Source organism: Miniopterus schreibersii (assembly GCF_964146895.1).
Source record: "Miniopterus schreibersii genome assembly, chromosome: X".
Taxonomy (NCBI): domain Eukaryota; kingdom Metazoa; phylum Chordata; class Mammalia; order Chiroptera; family Miniopteridae; genus Miniopterus; species Miniopterus schreibersii.
The window spans coordinates 95113124-95134141 of record NC_138104.1 but is presented as its reverse complement, the minus strand read 5'-3'; the positions used below and the strand labels follow the sequence as shown (position 1 = coordinate 95134141).

The window sequence follows — 21018 nt, the reverse complement described above, 5'->3', positions numbered from 1 at the left end:
TGGGATTGTGTCTAGATAAGGACTTTTCTTACAATTTTATTCACTGAGGATATAGGAAAATGAAGGCGTGCTGATGACTACTTTAACAAAAAAGTTTAATTAGCAGTGTACAAAAAACTTTTAATCTTACAGTTGGCAAGTGGGTTTTTGTTTTTTCAGTTGCAAAAAATCCAAAATCTTGGTGAGTTAGGAAAAATACCTACAATTGTTGGGTTTTGTTTTAATTTTGTAGGATTCTACATCTTGGATTCAAAGCTGAATTATTTTATGTATATTCAAAATAATCTATTTAATTCAGTGTCTTTAACGATTATTTGCTCAGATTAATCATAGCTTGTTTTCGCACATTATCTGATTTGTTTTTGCCCTCTTCCCAAGGATTCACCTGCAGTTGGACCCAGAGGTCTTTTTGTGGGAGACCTTGTTACCCACCTACAAGATTGTCCCGTTACTAATGTACAAGATTGGAATGAATGTCTAGATACCATCGCCTATGAACCCCAAATTGGTTACTGCATAAGTGCATCAACTTTACAGCAGTTAAGCTTCCCTGTTAGAGGTGTGTATATTTCCCTCTGCATAATATAATGCTTCAGGCAGCAGTACTTGCCATTCACCAATCTTAGATTATGTCTATAGATTCATTTTGTTCTAATTTCTTTAAAACAAATCAGAAAAGCAATAATAGGCCCAAACTAGTAAACATTCTTGGTGAATCGGGTACTAATATAGATATGTCTCCTTTATTATTTATTGTTATTGAACCTCTAATTTCATAGCATAATATTTGAGTTTTAGGACTCTAGAATCTAATTATTTCTGCATTAAAAAAACCAAAAACGTGTGCTCTCTGCATGGCGGCGGGCAGTTGCCACTGAGACTGGCGGCCGCTGCGAGAGCGCGCCAGCCCCGCCTTGTTGAGAGCGCGCCAGCCCCGCCCAATGTCGGCGTGCCCCGGCCACCTCCTCCTAACGCTGCCCAGGCCGCTGGACCTGGCCACCCTGCCGCCTCTGCTGCTGCTGCTTGGCCACGGCAGCGGCGGGTGCTGGGGCACCAGGGCCTAGGAGCCGGGCCTGGCGGGGGATGTGGCGGGGCGGGGGGGGGGGGGGGGGACGGGCGGGGGGGGGGGGGACGGGCGGGGGCTGCCGCGGGGCTGCGGCGGCGGCGGCGGCGGCGGCAGCAGCGGTGGCAGTGGACCGGCCTATAGTGAGGTCGGGCAGGAGCTGCATGCCAGGCGCCTGTACGCGGCCGACGTGTTCGTGCACGAGATCCCAAAGCCCACGTGGCTAAAGTGGACTGCACAGCCAGCTCAGAGGTGTGCTCCGCCCAGGGGGGTGTGAAGATACTCCACCTTGAAGTTTTTCAAGCCTGGCCAAGAATCTGTGAAGTACCAAGGCCCCCGCCACTTCCAGACACTGCAAAACTGTATGCTGCAGATGCTGAGTGAGGAGGCCCCCACACCAGAGCCAGAAGTAGAACCACCTAGAGCCTCTGAGCTCAAGCAGGGGCTTTATGACGTGTGATGTGAGCAACTTTCAGCTGCCCATCACACAGGGTGACCACTTTATCAAGTTCTTCGCTCCATGGTGTGGTCACTGCAAAGCTCTAGCTCTGACCTAGGAGCAGCTGGCTCTGTGCCTTAAACATTCTGAAACTATCAAGATTGGCAAGGTTAACTGTATGCAGCACTATGAATTCTATTCAAAAAACCAGGTTCGTGACTTTCCTACTCCTCTCTGATTCTGAGATGGTATAAAGATTGACCAGTACAAGGGAAAGCAGTATCTGGACCACAGAGAGAGTATCTGGAATCACAACTCCAGAGTATGGACAGGGGTGTCCCAGAGACCGTCCAGCCCTCAGAGGCCTGGGTGCTAGCACCACTGGAGAAGGAATAACTTTCATCCAGTTTTATGTTCCGTGGTGTGGTCATTGTAAGGATCTGGTTCCTACTTCGGAAGAATTCTAAAAAGAAGTTCCCTAGTTTGGCAGAGGTCAAGATCGCTGAAGTGGACTATACTGCTGGGCGGAATACAGAGGTGGGCAAGCGTAGGTTTATAGTTGTGAGTATGCAAAACACAGTTTATTCTTCTATTATTATTTGTTAATTATTGTATTATTTTCCATATGAACAACTGTAGACTTACTTTTACCCACCCCTGTATTTGCAGCAAGTACTCTCAGTACGAGGCTATCCCACAGTTACTTTTCCACAGAGGAAAAAAGTCAGTGAGCACAGTGGAGGCAGAGACCTAGAATTGTTGTATCACTTTGTTCTGCAACAGGCAAAAGATGAATTATAAAAAGGCAGGCGCAAGTCGCCTATCCTGCCTGGCCTCCTGGGCCCAGTGTGAAGAAGCTAAATCATGCAGATGCTGAATTTCAAGTGGCGGTTATTCAGAAAGGTGAATGTACTAAACTTGTGGTATCTTTGTGTGTTTTTTAAGCCAATACGCTCTACAGATTCTTAAGTTTCTTTAAACATGTAACTATTTTCAGTGGCAATCTATCATCCTCTTTAACCTTCTCTTGATGAAACCTTAAATGGTTTTCTTTGAGACTAAAATAGAGTTGAGGAAAATCAAATTGCCGGACTATTTTTGGCTCCTGAATGATACTGGTGAAAGCATCATCGAAAGCATAGTTTTTGAACTGCTCATGAGGCTGGACAGGTGGCCATGCGGCAGTATTGATGTTCCTCTGATCTGTAGGTCACATCGACTTATTAATAATGTGGTTGGTCTGTAGCTTGGAGCAGATTTAAAAACAAAAACCTCATTAACTCTGGAAGATACCTTCATGGCCACTCCTGGGTTTTGTTTCTGTTAATACTTCTCTCATCACGAGAGGCTTGCCATGAGGAAAGCAATGGTACTTTTGACATGGACCTGAGTAAGATAATGCTGACGCCATAATCTTATGTGTGCATTCATATTTGTCAGATAGTGTTCAAGGGATACTTCTATTTGTTTCTCATGGGTGAAAGATTTCATTAATTAGGCTAATATGAAGTCAAGATCCATGTAAAGATTCTTAAGATTTTTTTTATATTTTTTTATTGATTTCAGAGAGAAGAAGGGAAAGGGAGAGAGATAGAAACATCAATGATGAGAGTCATTGATCAGCTGCCTCCTGCAGGTCCCCTTCTGGGGATCGAGCCCGAAACCCAGGCATGTGCCCTGATCAGGAATTGAACCGGGATTTCCTGGATCCTAGATCAATACTCAACTGCTGAGCCATGCTGGCTGGACAAAATTTTTAAGATTTAAAATCCATGTTTAAGAGCCCTAGAGTTTGGCTCAGTGGTTAGAGCATCAGCCCTCGGACTGAAGGCCCCAGGGTTCAATTCTGGTTAAGGGCACATACCTGAGTTGCAGGCTTGATCCCGGGCCCCAGTTGGGGTGCATGTGGGACCCAACCAACTCACATTGATGTTTCTCTCTCTCTCTGCTCTCTGAAAAGCAACAGAAAAAATATCCTTGGGTGAGGATTTTTTTAAAAGTTTATAAAAAATAAAATCCATATTGAAGTCCATGTTTAAGATTTGATGTCTCCCATGGAAAATGTAGGCATGGAAAATTCCACAAGGCTTGTTCTGACTATTCTGTTAACTTGTAGAAAGATTATGGTTATGTCTGCAAGAGGACTAGAGAAGATTTTCCAGGTCCTGGTATTGGGGACCAGGGCAACCTTGCAACCCCACTACAGTGCCCTAATTGGAAGCAGTTTCCATTCTGCAGCTAGGTAGTCCTTTTAGAGGCTCACTGTACATCGTCTTCCTTCACAGAGGTTAACCATCATCTTTACGAACAGTGGGATTAACTTGATCTAGAAACCGAAGAAGGAAATAGGCAGGACTGAGTCAGAGAAAAAATAGGCCATGCTACCATCAACACTAGCATCCTTATAATTCATGCCATGCTGGTTATTAAACATTTTTACTATCACCCTTGGAAATAAGCAACCATAGATTTAGGCTCCCTTAAGATAGCTAAATGTATGTTCTTTGCCATCGGTTTGTTTACACTATGATACTCTCTAAATAAACTTTAAAGAAAAAAAACTTGGGTTAAGTCAGCATTCAAGCTCAGCCATAACCAATTAACTAAATTCCAGTAATTATATATCCCTTTGCTGTATGGACGATGGCTTGTCCAAAGCTATTTGGGGTAGAGTTATGTGGCAGGCATCCAAAGGAAGTAATCTTGGCTTCCGAAAATATCCCCTGAAGTCAGATCTGTTGTTCTGTATAGCAGGTGGCAGGGTGAAGCAAGTTTATTCTCAGAAGCTGCCAAATTTATTTTGAGTTCTTTCAGCTCTGATAAATCGGCCTCGAACTCTTTATATAAAATTATGGGGTCCCAAATTATTGAAAGTGTTGGGAAATACAAATTATGCTCACAGACTATATCTTTAAGTCAAGAAATGCCCTGAATACTTGTCCACATTTACTGGGGTTAGGAAATGTGATTAATAATCAAGAATAACTTGACTAAACTGCTGTGTGCAACAATGGCAAAGAAGTAAGAACTTATTTTGAAAGTTTAATTTTGCATGTATAACCCATTTTTAAGAACTTTATATTGTAAAAATTTTTCAAACATACATAAAAATCAAGAGAGTAGTATAAATGAACTTATGCATCCTTCTTTCAGCTTCAGGCAATTGGGTACTTTAAATACTACCTTCAGTTGCCTCACTTTTGGGGGTAGTATTTAAAGTACTGTACATCCCAGGCATCCTACCATTTCATCCATAAGTTTCAGAATGTCTTTAACAGATGATGACTTTTTAACATGACCACAGTACTGTTATCACCCCTAACAAAATTAACAATAATTCCTAACATCTAGTTGGCTTTCCCTGTTGTTTTATGTTTTTCCCCCTAGCCATTTATTTATAGTTGGTTTGTTTTAGTTGGATGATATGCCTTTAAGTCTCTTTTAACTTGTAACAATTCTTCCTGGCTTTATACATATATATATATAATCGTTGAAGAAAGCTAAGTCATTTGTTTTGTTGGATTTCCCATATTCTGGATTTGTCTGGTTATATCTTATCCTCATGATGTCATTAATATGTTCAGATATCCCTCAGGTTTCCTCTAGAGGCTTGATTATATTCAGGATCCATGGCGGGTGGGAGTGGGGGCAAAAATACTCCTAGGTAGCACTCATTACTTCCGGTTGCATCCTATCAGGAGGGAAACAGTGTCTGCTTGTCTCCCTCCTGGTAATGTTTATTCGGTAAGCTAACCTGATTCTTTAAGATTGAAATATTTGTCAATTTTTCCTATTCTCAAGGGCCACTTACCATCTTCCAAAACTTTTCAGTTGACAGAAGGTTGGTATGTAACCCACAATGTGTTCTTCTCTAAGAGAAATAATCCATTATTTCTTACTTCTTAAGTACTTTATCATTTTTCTCCAGTTTCTCTAAATTTGGTGTACTCTGTATTGAATTACAAGAGCCATAATGACACAGTGATCAGAGTTCTCTTCTTCAATATCGATTTCATCTCCTTAGGAGTGAGTGACTTCATTACTCAATACGTGTTGATTTTACATTGTGATTATATCTGATAAACCTGTACCTCTATTTAACCATTTTTAAATTGAGTATATATACTTAGCCAGTTTACAGGAATCTTAATGACTGTAAATGTAATTTGAAGTATATACTAGATTAATGTTAATGGCCGACTTGAGCACCTGGGCCTTGGACATTTAAGAAAGCTATGAATTGATAGTATTTTACATGTATCTAGGTACCTATGTTATCTTTCATTATGACTGGAGGAGAATGATAGAGCCAAATATGCTAATACAAAATGGCCAATATTCCAGAAGTGATTCATGTTCAATTTGAATGGAATTCAGTACACATAATTAAAATTCTAGGAATGTATACCACTTCAAAATAATAAAGCCACCTTGGAAAGATGTGACTCTGTGAGTGGTCATAAGCTATCCCAGCCAATCACTTCTGACCCATTGTTTCATATCCCAACTCTCCCTGGTATATTATTAAAATTATAAAGATATTCCCTAAGATTATTAATTAAGATATTAAGTAGACTACATCTTCTCAAAATATTAAGATTTCTGGCAAATAAGAAAAATGTAGTTAATCTACCTGAAATGACTGTTTTTTTGTTTGTTTGTTTTTTGTTAATACTCACTCGAGGATATTTTTTTCATTGATTTTTAGAGAGTGGAAAGGAAGGATGGGGAGATAGAGAGAAACATTGATGTGAGTGAGACACATCTGTTGGTTCCCTCTTGCACATACCCCCACCAGGGCTGGGGAACAAACCTGCAACCCATTCCCCTGCAACCCAGCATGCCTTTAACTGGAAAGGGAACCCGTAACCCTCCGGTGCGCAGGCCCACGCTCTACCACTGAGCAACACCAACCAGGGCTGAAGTGACTATTAAATTGTTGAGACCTTTCTTTTTTCTTTCTGTTAATCCTTCCCTTTTTGATTTTTAAACATGAACCTGCTTTAATTCTACCTCTGCCCTTGGTGCATGCGGCAAGCCTAAGGAGCTTATTCATATACTCCTTGGAGACTGAACCACCTTTCCAGGAAGCCTGAAAAAGGACATTGGGGGGGGGGGGCTTGGAGCTCTTTGCACCTGTGATAGATCTCTGGTCTATATCCATTTGGAATAGAAAACAAAAACTTTTCCCCCTTTCACATTCAAGCCTTTGCTTTAAGATTGCTGGGTGGCCCTAGGCGGTTTTGCTCAGTGGTTAGAGCTTTGGCTCTTGGACTGAAGGGTCCTGGGTTTGATTCCAGTCAAGGGCATGTACCTGGGCTGCAGGCTTGGTCCCTGGTCCCAGTCGGGGTGCGTGCTGGTGGCAACCAATTGATGTGTCTCTCTCACGTCAAAGTTTCTCTCTGTCTCTCCCCCTACCTTTTACTGTCTAAAAAAATCAATGAAAAAAAGTATCCTCCAGTGAGGATTAACAACAACAAAAAAAGATTGCTGGGTGTTCATGTGCCACTTAGTGATTTGGAACTAAAAGTTACAGGCAAGAACTAGTGTGGCTCTTTGGGGGAACTATTTTCCTCTCTTTAGTTTGAGGGGACTTTCTTCATATCATATATACACAAAGCAAAATTCCTTTTTTCTTCTCTGAAAGCATTATCTTGAGTAAAAAAGACTACAGTTAGCAAGTCCAGCATTTGAACTACATTTTAAGAGAATGATATTAACTACTGAAGGCAACTGCTCCCTAAAATGAAGCTGTGAGCCCAGACCCAGGCAGTCCCCTTGAATAGCCTGTATTCCTGTTCAGAAGAGGTGAGGGTGTATGCCCATAACTGCCTGGCAACAGGAGTATTATTCTGTCTTACATATCGTTAACTAAAGTGAGAAAAGACCCTTCCCAACCCTGTTTAAGATAATAAAAGGAAAACTACAGGGATCTTTTCCACATATTTTGAGTACCCAGATTGTTTTTAGGCCCATATCTTCTGTAATGTTTGGGAGAAAAGTGTCTGTTTTCCTATTTTGAACATCAAGTAATAATCTAAGATTTCTTTGCTATCCTGAATTGAAAAGAGAGTGTATGTGTGTTTTTAATTTTTAAACTCCTTGTTACTAGGTGATGCTGGCATAAAATCTACTGTAGAACTACGAATAAATAGGCTTGCCTCTCCCTGTGGTGGAGCTCTAACTGCATTTATGTGTTTAATGAGCTAGGGTAAGAAAATTGTTTAGTTCATTTTAGTGATATAGAAAGTAGTAGGAGCCCAGCGGTTGAGCATCGACCTAGGATCCAGGAGATCGTGGTTCGATTCCTGGTCAGGGCACATGCCAGGGTTGCAGGCTCGATCCCCAGTCGAGGACGTGCAGGAGGCAGCTGATCAATGACTTTCATCACTGATGTTTCTCTCTCTCTCCCTCTCCCTACCTCTCTCTGAAATCAATAAAGACATATTTTTTAAAAATAATGAAAGTAGTAGGAACTATGACCTATAGATTGGAAAAGTCTCTTTCCAGCCTTATTCGTAAATTGCCTCCGTTCTAGACTATTCTTTGAAAACTACGTGATTTCTATGACAACTGAGGGCCCATCTTAGGGTACATTCAGAATTTGAAGGTTTTCCCTATAGTGGAATTATGAAACGGATCTGGTCTTAAATTTCCCTAATTGTCTCTTAGACTGGGGAGATTTAAGGGACAATTCTAGTCTTCAACTCAAGTTAAATTGAACCTATGAATGCCTCTGGGACCTTCCATTGCAATCTCGAATGCTCCTTCCAAAGCAGAATTGGATTGGCCTCTCATGGTTAATAGAAGTACCTTAAGGAGAAAATTTTCTGTGACATTCAGCAACTAGTTCTTTAATATGACCCAGTAGAAAAAATTCTAAAATAAAATATTTTTTAGACCCACAACTTTTTAAAAATTGATAAATAGAAATGTCAAGTTTACTTCTCACATGATAACAAAATACTTAACTTTTTATTGGAAAATTCTGCATGTCAGAGATACTTAATCTTGTCAGGACAGCCACAGCCATGGATTCATGTTTCGGTTGGAATAATCACATAGGAAGAAGCCATTATCCAGAGGTTGAAAATTAGTGGTAGCCTAGAAGCCACTTCCAGCCTCTGCAAATGTATTTGGTTTGGCTTGCATTGTACATTTTAAAATTTTAAGTGGCTGCTAATATTTAAAATTCAAGAAGGTACAGATGAAGATCCAGATTTCTGATTCCTCTTGGAATAAAATGGACAAACTGTCAAATCTGGGCCCCAAGTTGAGTGGCCTGGCTGTTAATCCCTTAGAATAGGATATATATTTTCTAATTCATTACAGTTCCCCACACACTATCCATTTATTTAAAGTCCTAATGATTCCTTTATTCAGATGAGTAAGGTGAGGAGGAATTAGAGTCTGCACTCAAGTGGGAACAGATAGAGAGAAAAATGATGACGAGGTAAATATTGGTGGGACTTGGCAACTATACTGACGGTTTGAGCCTGGATTGATTTTTTTTTTTTTTTTTTTTAATTCTAAACAGCTTTCTGCCTTGTTCTTTACTGTTGGGCTGAGGCACAGGTTTGTCAGTGCCATTTGATACTCACAGTTTGCTTTCATATTCTAAATATGATTTGTCACCCCAAGTTTAAATATCTATTCAGTTATAATAAGGAAACAAAACTACCCATACAGCCAACCATTGCAGAGAAAATGATGCATTGGTTAGTGTGCTTCACCTGTTCTGTTCTTCACTTTGTGTTGGCCAAGGAGAAAGAATAGTGGCTAGGGAAGATCTAGTGTAGCCAGTACGAGATATCTTCCTTAAATAACCTAGTTTATTTATTTATTTATTTATTAAATATATCTTTATTGATTTCAGAGAGAGGAAAGGAGAGGGAGAGAGAGAGAAACATCAATGATGAGAGTCATTGATCAGCTACCAGCCCGCAACCCGGGCATGTGCCCTGACCGGGAATCGAACCCCAGTGGCCTGCATTCTAGGTCGATGCTCAACCGCTGAGCCACGCCCGGTCGGACAAATAACCTAGTTTAGAAAAAAAAAAAACTATTTAAAAACAAGCAAAAGTCTTTAGCTGAAATACCGGAGTCCTTATAAAATCACATTGCATATCAACTAACATTTTCATGGCAGTGTTCCGGCAGACACTCTTGTAATAGAAAAGCTTTTTTTGGGGGGGGGGGACTGGAAAACGTACTTTTTTTGTAGTGCTGTAGTGACTTTGTTCATGAGTCTTTCTCAGCCCATCTGAGTATGTCAGTGCGAATATAAGATTCTAAATTTAGTTGGTCCTTGCCATACATCAATTTATGCTTTCCAAGTGTGATGTGCTGAATGCAGGAAACCTTCCAAAATAAATACATGGAAATCTTTTCTTGTGCTACCTGCATCAGTGATTTAGCTTCCTTATTCTGCCCCAGATACCAGTGAAGCAGTCTGCCAAAGAACTTTATAAAGTATTTTTTTAAAATATATCTTTATTGATTTCAGAGAGAGGAAAGGAGAGGGAGAGAGAGAGAAACATCAATGATGAGAGAGTCATTGATCGAGCCCGCAACCTGGGCATGTGCCCTGACCAGGAATCGAACCCTGATCGCCTGGATCCTGGGTCGACGCTCAACCTCTGAGCCACGCCCGGCCAGGCTGCCAAAGAACTTTAAAACAATAAATTAATAGTGGGAATAAACAGTTGTTTCTGTTATCTTTCAAAAATGGTAACTGGATTATTGGTGTGCAGGCAAATGTGTACACATCTGTGCGGTCAAATTGGCTGCCCTGGTTCCAGGAGGAAAGCCCTAAGGTAAGCCTGGAGATGAGATAGGTATTGATGTAATAGTGATTTCCTTAGGGATGAGAGTCTCTCAGGCATCCTTTGGCCCACTCTGCTAATACCACCATGTAGGAGCTCAGTAGTGATATCGGATCAGTGGCATTAGGACAGCTAATAGTGGCTCATTAAATATTTGTGCTTGACCAGCTGGAGGTATTTTAAAGCCCACTGAGACTCTGGAGCTCCAGCTTTATGAGTGGGTAAGTTTATATGAAGACAGCTAACCTAGGGTAAGTGCTGCTTGATTTCAATTTGGACGTATATCTTTTTGTAATGTAAAATCAAACTCTACAGTGAGTAGCCATCAAGCTGAGCTCTAAATTATCCAGTTGTTTCTGAATTCATATGCATTTTCCTTACTGTTTTTGTCTTGAATACAAAATTTTTATTACAAATATAATTCTATATAACAGATTCTAATAAACTATTTTTCTTTAGCATACAAACGGCTAGATGGTTCGATTGAATGCTGTAACAACCAAAGCCTCACAGATGTGTGCTTTTCCTACAGAAATAATTTTAATAAGCGTTTGGTAAGTTGTCCCTGAAGCTTTCTTGCTTGTCTAATACAGTTATTATATAATAAGCAGATAGAGCTAAAATGGAATCTATGAAAACTTCTCCCTTTTGCTTTGTATCATTTTATTAAAATCTACATTTCCCATGTCACATTTCATCTGAGAATCTTTAAAAATTTATAGTGGTAATATCTTATTTGGACAAAGTAGTATACTTGAATCTAATTTATTGTAAGTGTACATAAATGTCATTTCTTTTACATGAAATTCTTTCTTAATATGCTAGGTGACATTAAAGATATTGAAAGAATGTAACTTGGTGATTTTCTTTTAATAAATCATTTTTGGTAGTGACTAATTAATATTTTATTCATAGCATACCTGCCTACCTGCCCGGAAAGCAGTTGAAGCCACCCAAGTTTGTAGAACCAATAAAGATTGTAAAAAAAGCTCAAGTTCAAGTTTCTGCATAATACCTTCTTTGGAAACTCACACTCGCTTAATAAAAGTGAAACATCCACCTCAGATCGATATGTTGTACGTAGGACATCCACTGCACCTGCACTATACAGGTGAGTATTATGGTGGTAGACCCTCAGAATATCATTAAGATGACATATATTCTCGGTGGTAGAAACTCAGTACAAATCCTTGCATTTGTTTGTTTGTTTTTTCTCTTTAATTTTTTAAACTTTATTGATTTGAGAGAGAGAGAGAAACATTGATTTGTTGTCCCACTTATTTATGCATTCATTGGTTGATTCTTATATGTGCCCTGACCGGGGATCAAACTCACAACCTTGGCGTATCAGGGATGATGCTTGTAACCAAGTGAGCTACCCTGCTGGCGCTGCATTAGTTTTATTTGTTATAAATTTGATCAGTTTTCAAAGTCTTGTTAACTTGTTCTTATTTTTAATTTAAAAAAAATTATCAGTTACAGTTGACGTACAATCTTATATTAGTTTCAGGTGTTGCTAACATTCTTAAGCATTAAATAAAATTTAGGCAATAGGAAAATAATCTGAATTTACAAAAGCAAGATGGAGCTGAACCCCAGGTCTGCCTTTGGAGAGTAATACATTTTTCCTTCTCCTCCACTTATGCCCAAGTCATAGAGCTGGCCTCTCAGATAGTCTGTGAAAGTTTATTAAATTTATCCAAGCTCCCAAAACAGTCATATGAGCAGCGTACCCCAGAGAATACCAGGCATCGTAGGGATATGATGATAAAGTAATTTGTGCGTGATATGAATTTTATGTGAGCATAATTTTAAAACTGGCAGCATAGTTATTTGAACAGTGTACAGCTTCTCCATATGGCTGAAGATCATATAGTCTATCTCATTTTGTTGTATAAGCCTTTTTATATTCCTTTTTAAAATAACTTACTGAAATATAATTCACATACCACATAATTTATGCTTTTAAAGGATACAATTCAGTAGTTTTTAATATATTCAGAGCTGTGCAGTCATCACCAAAATCTAGTTTCAGAATATTTTCACGTCAAAATGAAACCCCACTCACATTAATTAGTCATTTCTCCCCAGCACCCCTCAGCCTTTGGCAACCACTAATCTAATTTCTGTTTCTATCAATATGCCTGTTCCTCACATTTCACATAAATGGAATATTTTGTGACCAGCTTTGTTCACTTAGCATAATGTTTTCAAGGTTCACTCATGTCTAGCCTGTTCCAATACATCATTTTTATGGCCGAATAACATTCCATTGTATGGACAGAGCACATTTTCTCTATTCATTAATCAGTTGATGGACATGTGGGTTTTATGTTCCTCTTTAAAAGGCTCTCATTGCTTCACAGTCATATCCTAAGATACCACCTGGGTCATTCTTATTTTTGAGTTTTACAATAAGTGACTAGAATACAAATATTAAATACATCCTCAACAAATGAAGGAAGGTCCCCTTTTAGGGTAGTTCAGAAGCGTGTACTGTGTGTTCTACTTAATCACAAGAAAGTTTTTAAATATTTTGAACAAAAACAGGATTGTGGAATCCACAGAGTGGAAGAGACTCTAAAAATTCTCTAGTCTTAATCCTTCTTTTAGCAAGGAAGGAAAAAGAACGAGACCCAAAAGGTTAAGTGCACAGTAGTTGTAGTGAATGTGACTAAGGTTGTACCTCTCTGAAAGGGTAAGGACTCTTGATGTAAATTCTGTGTTTATTGCGTCAGTCTCTATATTTGGTATTCCTATTTGGTATATAGCCAGTTTTCTCTTATTCTCACCTCAAAATATAAGTACACACTGGGACATGAATTTCTGTATTCCAGTATTTTCATGAGATGTTAGTAGAATAATTGATTGTTTTTATATGTGGGGCATAGCCTGTCCTTCATGATTGGGAAAGGCTTTCTCAATCAGTTTAATAGGCTAGCCCAATTTTTGACTATATGGCAAAATTCATAATGTTTATCTATATGAATAATATGCATTATTCCTCTTATTTTTGTTTTTTAGTGAGCATCACCAGTTTTATCCCACGTTTTAACTTTCTAAGCATAGATCTGCCTGTGGTTGTGGAGACGTTTGTCAAGTATCCTTTCCGGTGTGAAAATGTTTTAAAAGTGTGTTATTTGGAACTTGAACAGTCTTACCTTGAATAGAGCATGCATAGACCTTACAAATATCAATTAGTAACAACTGAAAAAGAGACTTTAAGTTGAAAAAGATCAAGTTGTATGTAGGAGGGAAGTCATCAGAGGAGAGAGATTGAAAGGGAGGAAGAAAGTTGAAGCATTTGGAAGGGATGGAGCCCGGGATACAAACCTAGACTTGAATTGTAAAGGAAGAAAGCTTCAGTTACTAATGAGGTGATGAATTCCGCCTCTTCTGAGCTTGTTAGCTCTGAACAATTGGAGGAACGCATAAGAGAGAGCAAACTGGTTTTCACTACTAAAATAGCAATTCAGAGGGCAAAATCTCTTGTGTTCTTTAGCATGTTATCTTTGCATATACAAGATGAAATTTTTTTAAAAAAATTATGTAGAATTTGAATAAACTGAACAGCTCAGAGGGTTTCTTTTTGCCACTTTTAAATCTTTTTAATTTCTTTTATCAGTGACACTGGAAAAAATGCAATAAAAAACAAATGAGCAGTTACTAAAAAATATGTACAATCAAGATTGTATCTTGTAGATTGTAGCTTTGTCTCAGGGATTTACGCTATAACCTTATAGATGATGGTAAAATGGAGTTATATAGTTATATTTACCCTATAACCTTATAGATGATGGTAAAATGGAGTTATATAGTTATATTTACCCTATAACCTTATAGATGATGGTAAAATAGAGTTATATAGTTATATTTACCCTATAACCTTATAGATGATGGTAAAATAGAGTTCAAGGGGCCAAAATCTTTGTTTCCTAACGTAAGGTAATACTTGTAAGGTTCAAAAATAGTTTTCTTTTATTTCTTATTCCTTCCCAAATTCCTTTCCTCGTTGTATCATTAGAGAATTAAGAAGACTTAGTCTTTCTAAGAATTCATTATAGAGTACCTTAGTTTACAAATGGTCGGCCTTTATTTTTCTAGTCAAGGTTTTTGAACTTTGAAATACTTTGTCATTTGTTTTAAATAGTAGCGATTTAAGAAGGAATGGCCTGTACGGGTGGGCACAGATTCAAAGAAAGGAGGGAAGTCACCTATAATCTCCAATCTAGTCCTAATAAAATACCTTCTTCTGACTCCAGGAAATGTGGTTTCCACCCAGACCTCGCAGTCGGTTCCTTAACTGATTTTAACCAGGTACCTGATCTCTCTCTCAGGAGCCCTGGCTATTGTCAATGCAGTGCCCTGCTTTGCTTTGGATGGACAGTGGATTTTGAACTCTTTCCTGGATGCTACCCTTACCTCAGTGATTGGGGACAACGATGTGAAAGACCTGATAGGATTTTTCATCTTGCTTGGCGGCAGTATACTTTTGGCTGCCAACGTGACCCTGGGACTCTGGATGGTTACAGCTCGGTAATACTTGCACTCATCTGACAGGATCCCTGAGTTACAACATACAATACTGAAACCATTACTCGGTATGAAATATAAAATGTTCCCTTAAAATTGCATTTTAGCCAACAACTTTTAAGCTCTTTCTATATCCAGAGTATCCAAGCTCCAGGATGGGGATAAACAGAAGAAATGCAAGGTCTACTCCTTGACTACATTTTAGTTTCAAAGGCTGAACTTATAAACTGCAGATGCTTGTGGAGCAGTTTCTCAACAAGTGCAGATTCTTGTTAAACTACGCGTACCGTGTCGCAGTATTTTAAAAGGAGAACAGAATTGGGTAAAATTAATTGAGGGGAACTTGTTGAAAAAGCATCATTAATCCTGATTTGAAGGAGACCAGACTTTGGCCAAGTGGAAGGGTGAGCATTTTCTTGGCCCATATCTCTTGTCCTTTGTCTTGTTTGAAAAGTATTTTAAAATTTAAGGGTGTATTGTTTTGTCCTCTGATAACTGAGGTTTGACTACAATTAAATTAATAAAATTTTTTAAAAGAATCTGCTGACAGGAAAGGGAAAATCTTTGTCAAATGATGCCAAATAAGTGAACAAAGTAGGAAATAGGACCTGCAATACCTTGAAATAGGTTTTTGCCCCACAAGAGTTACCTCTTTGATAATGCGTTTCCCATTCCCTCACAGCAGCACTCGGCCTTGACACTTAGAATGACCTGTAGGAAGTGTCTCCCACTTGCACCATATGAGCCAAGGCAGTTAGGGTTGAACCTCAGAACTGAGCTGGATCTTCCAACAGATCATAAGACACATCATAGGATGTCTGCAGTTCTGGTTACCGCTCTCTCCAGAGCTTTGAAGCTTGGAACCCTTCCAGGGTAGACATTTTCTCTTATGCTGCTGGGGTTATCTGGGTCCTGGCTCCCAGGTTCCTGTCTTCAAGGAGCAACTGCCTTAAGCTCTGAGCTATGCTCTGTCCTCACCAGCAGCTCCCATGTTTGTCTCTGTTGGGCAATAAAACATCTAGTCCTGGCTTTCCATCTTTCCCCTGAGCTACCTCTCTGGGTCCGCAGAACACTTGGTAGTACAGTGAGAATGGCTACACCTGAGTACAAACGTGGATTTGCCAGAGCCTGGGAACCGACTCGTGCCTGAAAAAGCCCCGCTTAGTTCGAGGTCTTTTGGGCTGCAGATGCAGCCCTGGGAGAGCTGGAAAGGCAGCAGGTCACTGTGGTTTTAGAAGTGTATGGGATGCTTTACTTGGATGACCAACATGTCCTCATACGCTCAGGAACACTAATAGTCATGTATCCAACTTCTTCACTGAGGGAGATTAACCATGGGGTTCACCTTTTCCAGATCATTGTGTTGCTCTTCAGGCACTAAAACTTTTAAATCATTTTTAACAAACTCTTTAGATTGTATTACACATTTGTCTGCCTTCTTAAACAAATTATATATTGAGTATGATTTTAACCTTTAATTAGTGACTTGAGGTCACCAGTTATTAGCAGTACTAAAACCGTGCAAATTATTGGTTTATCCCAGGACAAACGCATTTGTTCTGTTTTCAGACATTCATTCAGGATCAGAGTGTATTAGCAGAGTAATGTTCAGACCTGTTCAGGAAGAACTTGGGGAATACCGTGAAATACTTGCATAATTAATCCGATCACATGAACTAAGCAGCTTACTAATGATAATGTTGTATATGTGCAGGTAATTTTTTAGAAAACAAAAAATTTAATAGAAGAAATTCTTCCCATTAATTTTTTATTTTCTGAGTGAAAAATAAGTCCCCAACTACATCATTTTCTTGTAGGTTTTAAACACCTTGGGCTGTTGCTCCATAGGGTCAGGATTTGGGAGCCACTCTATTACGGTATTGAGCAAATCAGTCCCATTCGTATACATGGAAGAAAGGAAAGAAATGTTACGTGTTGTCTCTTCAGCTTGATTGTGGGCACTTCTAGAGCAAGGACCATGTCATACTCTTTGCATCCCTGACACAGTGCATGAGACATCATAAATACTTAATAAATGTGGTTGAATGGGTGACGATTAGTGTTATTTATGGATTAGGAAAGCATGTATCTATTTAAGTAAGCTATACAAACTATTGAATATTTACTGTAAATATATGTTAACATAAAAAAAAACTCAGAACGTCTGTGTGTCCCTGGTAGATTATCATCTTTATGAAAATAATCCATTTTGTTTTCTGTTGAGCAATTACAGAAATGAATTATTTCAAGGATTTGAAGAAAGTGTTCTTTCTGTGTCGTCACTTTGTTCAACGAAATTTTACTTTCAGTGTTCCTACTCTGCATTGTTTACATTTTTGAGGATTTTTAAAAATCACCTACAATCTGTAAAGAATGTATATATTCTTTTCAGCATCTCAGTTTGAAAAACCATGCGGTTAAACTTGACCTTCTGATAATCACTCTTGTAGGTCATTGTCTGTTTTAACATAAATTGTAAACATGTACGTCATGGATATGTGGTTCTCAGTCATCAGTTCGTCCTATGGTATTTATTGACTGTCCATATACTAGTGGTGCACAGAGATTTTTTCTCTAAATCTTTTGACTGTGCTGTAATTCATTCTTAGGATTTAACTTGAAGACACCATAGTTTCTGGCATTTGATGTTTAGTAATAAAAGAATAAATGTGTACCAGCATTCTATGTTTTATCATCATCTGTGTGTTGTCTTTTTAAAAAAAATGTATTATTTTCTATGAAAATTGTTTCCCTTACATGCAGTACCATCTTAGTTGTTTTTACTATTTTTATTTTTAGAGAGAAACATCAATGTGAGAGAGAAACATTGATTGGTTGCCTCCCATACGTGCCCCAACCAGGGATCAAACCCACAACCTAGGTATGTGCCCTGACCGGGAATCGAACCCACCACCTTTTGGTGCACAGGACAATGCTCCAACCAACTGAGCCACAAGCCCTGGCTGATCTTTGTTGTCTTTAAATTCTTGATTCTAAAAGCAGCCTTTAGTTTTCACTCAAGCAGTCTGTATGTGAAAGTTGTTGGAAAGAAGTCTTTTTAAAATAACATTCCTGTGCTCTCACTACTGTTTTGGAAATGGCCTGTTTATGGATGAAGAAAGACGACTACAGTGGTGCCTCGGTTTTCGAACGTCTCCATGGACAAGCATTTCGGGTTACAAACACCCTAAACCCAGACGGCAATGCTTCAGTTTTCGAACCTGCCTCGGAAGCCGAACATGCCCCGCGGCTCCCGCTGAGGGCGAGATCCTGAGGCCCAGCTGTGGGCTGCGGATCCTGGGTTTGCGAACTTGAACAGGCTCCAGAACGGATTGCGTTCGAAAACCGAGGTCCCGCTGCATCAGGTTTCCTTTCATTCGTGTCCGACAGAAGTCTTCTTTAAGTTAGTCTATGTTTTTAGGGATTCTTGAAAGAAAAGTGTTTCGACTCTGACATTTGGTTCTTCTTGACCTTTGGCCCTCGTGCTTCCTCCCTTGTCCACAGAGCCTACCTCTCTCCCATAGGTACACATGCACACACATGCAGGCACACGCGTGCTTGCACGCACACACTCTCTCTTTCTAGGTTACTAAAGGCCGGATGAAACAGGCTGCAAATTCAGCCTGACTCCTGATTGCCTGGCCTCGTTCCCCTCCTCTTTCTTGCTTCTGATCCCATCAGACCACAGTTAGAGCCACGAGACTAGGTGACTGTTTATCTATCTAAACCACCTTTGTTATTAGCAGCTTTACTGAGGTGAAATTACATACCATGCTGTTCACCTGTTTGAAGTGTGCAGGTCCTTGTGAACCATTTTCTTTTAGTGACTAATCAACCAGTAGTATACATATGCTTTAGTATAATCGAACCTTTAAATGAACACGTGATAAAAGACTGGGAAGGGTTTCTGTGATGTCACAGCTATTTCAACTTCGAAGTGGTTTTAAGCACTGGAATAGAGTGGAATAACTTTATATTTAAGGTGAAGCATGTGATATACTGTCTTTGAGACAATAAGCCTTTTTAATCAGTGCATTTGCAAGCTACCCTTATTGTTTAGGCCATACTAATTTGAATAATCCATTGTATAGTTATCAGACCACGGCAGACTAATTGAATGAAAGGAAAGCCTCTATTTCAGAACCTAATGCCACAGCAGATTATACTCAGGGTGGAGGCAGAAAAAAAATGGCTAAAGGAAGTCGCAGTTCTAATTACCAAGCAGGTTATATTGTTTGTGTAATTTAATTTCCCATTAAAGAGAGAAAAACACCCTCATATCTTAGTTTTATTTAGATAAAATTTTATGTATATTCAGTAATTGCCCCTGCCTATTAACTGTTTCTCAAATTTTCCTACTGAAGCATTCCTGACACTTTAGAGGAGGGAAAACCCAGAGGAAGCTAAGAGTAGAATCCTGTAATTGGCTCTCCATCCTATAAAGTTGAAGTCTCACTTTATTTTAAATTCATGTGAGTTTTGCACTCCATTAATCAGGCCTCATAAAGCCAGTTCTCTTAAAGATACGAAACTAAATTATAAAAGAATTAGACGCAAACAGTATTAAGATTTTCTTCATGTCTAAAACACATTGGTAGAAAGTCATTTATGAGATACGGTGTATAGACTAGTGACAGTCTATGATGGTGTTTTTGTTTATTATTGAAATGAGAAATAAAGCTAATGTAGATTGTAATTACAAAATTTTTTAGAAAGTGTGTGTTGCTATAAGGTTGCCTGCTGCCCTTTATCAAAGAGCTCTCTCTTTGGAGTAGGGAAGACACTGAATTTCACTTAGCACTTCCAGATTGCTCTCCAAATGGCCCTCTCAGCAAAGCATGAGGCTTCCCTGTTTCCCCACACCCTTACCTCCACCTAAGTTGCCTGACTTCCATGTTCCGGCAAATCTGTTGGGTACAAAATACAATTTTTTTCTAATTTGTATTTCTCAGATTGTTAATAAAGTTGCACATCCGTGTACTTGTTTAGCCATTTGAATTTTTTATTTTTAATCCTCACCTGAGGATATTTTCCCCTTTGCTTCTTTGGAGAGAGTGAAAAGGGGGAGAGGGAGAAAGAAACACTGAAGTGAGAGAGAGACATCGACTAGTTGCCTCCCACACGTGCCTCGTCCCAGGGGCGGGGAGCGAGCCTCCAACCCATGCCCCATGCATGTGCCCTCAATCAGGAACCCAAGACCCTTCGGGGTACAAACCGACGCTATAACCACTGACCCACACCAGCCAGGGTGCCATTTGGATTTTTTCTGCTAATTGCTTATTAATATCCTTTGCCTGGTTTTCCATTGAGTGTTCTAAATTTTTTTTATTGATCCATAGGAATTTCTTGTATATCCTACATTAGGGGTTAAGAAACTACATCCTGCAGGCCAAATCTTGCTCACCACCTATTTTTGTAAATAAGGTTTTATTGGGTGGAACACAGTCACATTCATTCATCTATGTACTGTCTAAGGCTGTTTTCGTGCTACAAAAGCAGAGTTGAGCAGTTGCAACAGAGACCATATGCGCCACAAAGCCTAAAATATTTACTAGTAAACTGTTGACAGAACAATCCATGTTCTAAATATCTGTCCCTTACCCATTTTAGATGTTGCAAATAATTTTTCCAGTCCATCACCCTTCTATAAATTTTATTTATGAGTTCCTTTGTTGAACAAGGATATTTAGTTTGATGTAGTCAAATCCATTAATTTCTTGATTCATTGTTTATATTTTGTGGGTCTTACTATAAAAGCCTTACCCTGTCCCCAAATCATAATGATAGTTTACACTTTCTTCTATTTGCTTTAGAGTTGTACTTTCACAATGAGGTCTTTAATTTCTAGAATACTATATGGTGGGAGGCAGGAAATTCAGGATTTTTTTCTGTATAGAGTAAATGATCTTTAAAATAGACATATTAAGTATTTTCCTTTATAAGATTGGTAAACACAAGTTTTACGTAAACTTCTTCATATGGTGTCTGGCATCCTCCAGTTATTATGTACTTAAATTATGTCTTTTCTGAATGCAGAATAATGACATAAATGTGACATAAATCTAACTAGTGTTAGATCTTGCCTCCCTTTGGTATGCCTTCTTGGTTTCCAGTGCCTTCAGGCTGGCTCTGGTTGTCCAGAGTATCTCCCAGGCCGT

General features: G+C 39.1%; 1 protein-coding gene and 1 pseudogene across 2 annotated transcripts in view; both read left to right on the top strand.

The window, feature by feature from the left end:
* The window catches only part of MBTPS2 (membrane bound transcription factor peptidase, site 2), a 44466-nt gene extending 26909 nt beyond the window's left edge, over nucleotides 1–17557 (top strand). Inside the window, exons 7-11 of the mRNA XM_081126778.1 lie at nucleotides 379–559; nucleotides 10787–10881; nucleotides 11243–11438; nucleotides 13352–13427; nucleotides 14645–17557. Coding sequence (XP_080982904.1) covers nucleotides 379–559; nucleotides 10787–10881; nucleotides 11243–11438; nucleotides 13352–13427; nucleotides 14645–14867 — 771 coding nt within the window. The 3' untranslated portion in view covers nucleotides 14868–17557. The remainder of the gene's footprint in view (nucleotides 1–378; nucleotides 560–10786; nucleotides 10882–11242; nucleotides 11439–13351; nucleotides 13428–14644) is intronic.
* Nucleotides 942–2303, top strand: LOC308551674 (thioredoxin domain-containing protein 5 pseudogene; annotated as a pseudogene). Its single transcript has 3 exons — nucleotides 942–1038; nucleotides 1278–2039; nucleotides 2172–2303. The product of its transcript is annotated as a thioredoxin domain-containing protein 5 pseudogene (transcript).
* Nucleotides 17558–21018: the final 3461 nt, after the last annotated feature.